At 43.6% G+C, this 2,966-nt stretch overlaps 1 protein-coding gene across 1 annotated transcript in view; it reads right to left on the bottom strand.

Moving 5' to 3' along the window:
- Positions 1-2,432, bottom strand: part of PAQR3 (progestin and adipoQ receptor family member 3) — a 40,827-nt gene extending 38,395 nt beyond the window's left edge. The window contains exon 1 of the mRNA XM_009279329.2: positions 2,405-2,432. Coding sequence (XP_009277604.1) covers positions 2,405-2,432 — 28 coding nt within the window. The remainder of the gene's footprint in view (positions 1-2,404) is intronic.
- Positions 2,433-2,966: the final 534 nt, after the last annotated feature.

The raw sequence follows: 2,966 nt of genomic DNA, 5'->3' as shown, positions 1-2,966 counted from the left end.
CACTATTCTCATACTAAATCCAAAACACAGCACTGTACCAGCTGCTAGGAAGAAAATTAACTCTACCCCAGCCGAAACCAGGACACACCTCTGGACTAAATGATGAAAGCAAGCAGCTACAGTTTTAGCAATAAAGGCAAAACTTGGCCTGTGTGTAACAGCAGACTCTTGTGCAGGGAGTTGAGATGAGTCATCTGTAAATTCTTCCAGCACCGTATGGGTTTGAGACCAGACTCAATGGCTTGGAGCATACCTACACAGCGGCAGATAAAAGTTGTTAACTGACACCACCATCAGTGTGTGGATGCTGGAAGAGGGTCTATCTGATATTAATTCTACCTAATTAGTGTAAGGCTACGTTATGGTTTGGTACTCGCCTGTTTTGTTTCCATATTTTCTCTAATGCTTTCACATACTGGAGTAAAGAAATTTGTCTTATGTTTATTAACCTGTGCACATGTGCATCTGTGGTGTTTTTTCTGATACGTATTTTGGGCTCCCTGCAGAACATGGTAATTTTACTCTCTCTTTCCAGAGAAGTGATTTCAAACAGCCAGTGCAAAGTTAAAGTACCTGCTTTTGAGTATCAGAGACACTTTTGGCATCTGGAGAACTAGGACTAAGTCGACAAGTGTGAAAAGTCCTCAAGTAGCCTAAGAATGCGCGACCACTTGATATTCCTTCTCGCTTCTTGTTCTCTTTGACTCCTTTCAAGTCACAGCTTTTTTGGGGTGGTGTTTTTTGGTGGTCTTTTTTTTAGTGCGGAAGGTAGCATTTAAAAAAGATGATCTCATGGGCGTTTTTATAAAAATAGTCTTTATGGTCACCATTACATATTTCAGCCCTGGTTCTGTGCTGGTGGAAGCAGTTGGGAGTCAATTTCTGTTTGCTTGATTTGTTTGTTTATCTTATATCATCATAGCACAGTTTTGGATCCTGCAATATCTGCTTTTCCTCCTCTTGCTTGATGATAGTGTAAAAGCAACTGTTCACCTCAGCAAATCTTAATCAGCTCAAAGTTTTGAAAATAATGGGTCAGAGCCTGCTGTCAGTTTTAGGGCGTATAGTTCCAGTGGCAACTTCATGGCTTGTCACTGGAAACAGAAAGGTTTCCAATAGGTGTGGGTGTAAACCCCAAATTTGACTAGTTTTCCTCTAAACCTCCAGCCTGGGTTCTGGAATCAGATACAAACTTTTTATTAAAACTGTACCTGCCGTTGTCCCCAGGCCGTAAGCAGGTGCTACGTAAAATCTGGGGATTTCAACGCTTGGCCCTACAGCAAGCAGCTTTCTCAGAATGCAGGTTATCAAACATAGAAGCCAGCAGCCAGTACAGAGGAAAGCATACTGCAGAAGTCAAAAGGTTTCAGATAAGGCATTCTTAAATTTAAAGTGTCGCTATCGGCAAGATAGTATGGTAGTGCTGCCTGTGTGTGTCAGCTTTAGGAAGAGAACGCCCGTCTCCTGAATCACCGTCCAATGTAACAGCAAGATCATCCTGTTTTTGAAATGATGGCATTTTAATCAATTGGAAAAAGCAGCTTGAGCTGGCAAAGTTCCTCTTCTTTATCCCCCTTTTTTTCTGCCCTTTCCAGCACTCATTCAATGCAGCTAAACTGTGGCCAGAAAGATTTTGCAGAGAGCAATTCCAACAGTATTCTCTCCAGAACTGAGACACCCTCCGCTCCTTATTTCTGCCAGGAGCAAATTTTTAGGAGTGATTTATCAAGTCCCAGGCCTGGGGGCTTTGTAATGGAAATGCTGACAGACCCTTAACTGTAGCATTGTGAAATGCAACGCTGTAATACAATGAATAATATTCATGAATCTGCCATAATGCTGGATATTATCACTCATTACCATTGTAAGAAAGGGGTGATTAAACTAATAGTTACTGAGAGACATTTCTGGTGACAGGAGGCAATGATTAGAATGAACTGACTTCAATATACATTTAGAACTGGGAATAATGGGATGTGGCAGGAAGCCAATAAGTGAACATGGCCCACAGCTCTGATCAATGAATTACTTTTTTTCCGCTTTACAGCAGTACATGGTGTTTAATGAAAAATCAATAGCCCCCTGTAACTCAAAACTGTAATCAATCGTTTGACCTGAAGCTTTCCCTTTTTTTCTTTTTTCCTTTCCCTGCCTCCCCTACCAGGGAAGATGTCTTCGGCTGACGACACAGTTCAATTGCAAGGCGCAGTACTTCACGAGGCTCGCAGAAGGAACCTGACACAGGTCTGCTGCAATTTATACCAGCTGCAACGTATATATTTATATGGAAATCTGGGGATGGACTCGGTCAGATGTTGCTGCAGCCACGGCCAAGATTGGAAGGTGAAATGAGAACTCTTTGCTCCTGCTTTACCCTCTCATCACTAGCCGCGAGGAGTTTTACGGCAATCGGTCTCATTCAGGTCCGGCATGAAGGCATCTGTGGCCCGAGGCAAGTTGAGAACGGTTGGCCCCTTTATTCAGGCTGCAGCCGCTCCTGCGACCCAGAGTCAAGAAACACTTTTGCTGCCCCAGGCAGTTGCCTTCCCTGCCTGTGTGAGAGACAGCCTGTGTCTGCCCCTGCCTTTCACCGCAGCTGGTCAGAAGAAATCTCTGGTTAGTAAAGCAGCTCTCTGGAGAGCTCTGTTGGGATGTCCCCTAAGTCCTTTCAAAACTGCAGATGATGGATCATAGGTGTTCAGTGGTGCTGCAAGTCATTGTACTGTTTCTCACAGGGAAGGTCTTCCCACCAGGAAATACTTGGGCTAAGTAGGTCTTTTGGATTCGGCGGAGCTCTGTCAGTTGACATCATTGGATCTGACCTGTTAAACCTCTGCTTTATGTAGGTGTGAATTAATTCAGCTTTGTTTTGAGCACAGCGACAGAGGCACAGGTGAGAGAAAAATAATGCAGTTGAGTGTTTTTCTCTTGGAAAAGTCAGAGCGATGCTTTTGGCATGTAGGTAG

This window comes from Aptenodytes forsteri, unplaced genomic scaffold (genome assembly GCF_000699145.1).
Source record: "Aptenodytes forsteri isolate BGI_AS27 unplaced genomic scaffold, ASM69914v1 Scaffold467, whole genome shotgun sequence".
NCBI classification, from domain to species: domain Eukaryota; kingdom Metazoa; phylum Chordata; class Aves; order Sphenisciformes; family Spheniscidae; genus Aptenodytes; species Aptenodytes forsteri.
The sequence above is the reverse complement of the archived record's forward strand: the minus strand, read 5'-3'. Positions and strand labels throughout refer to the sequence as shown.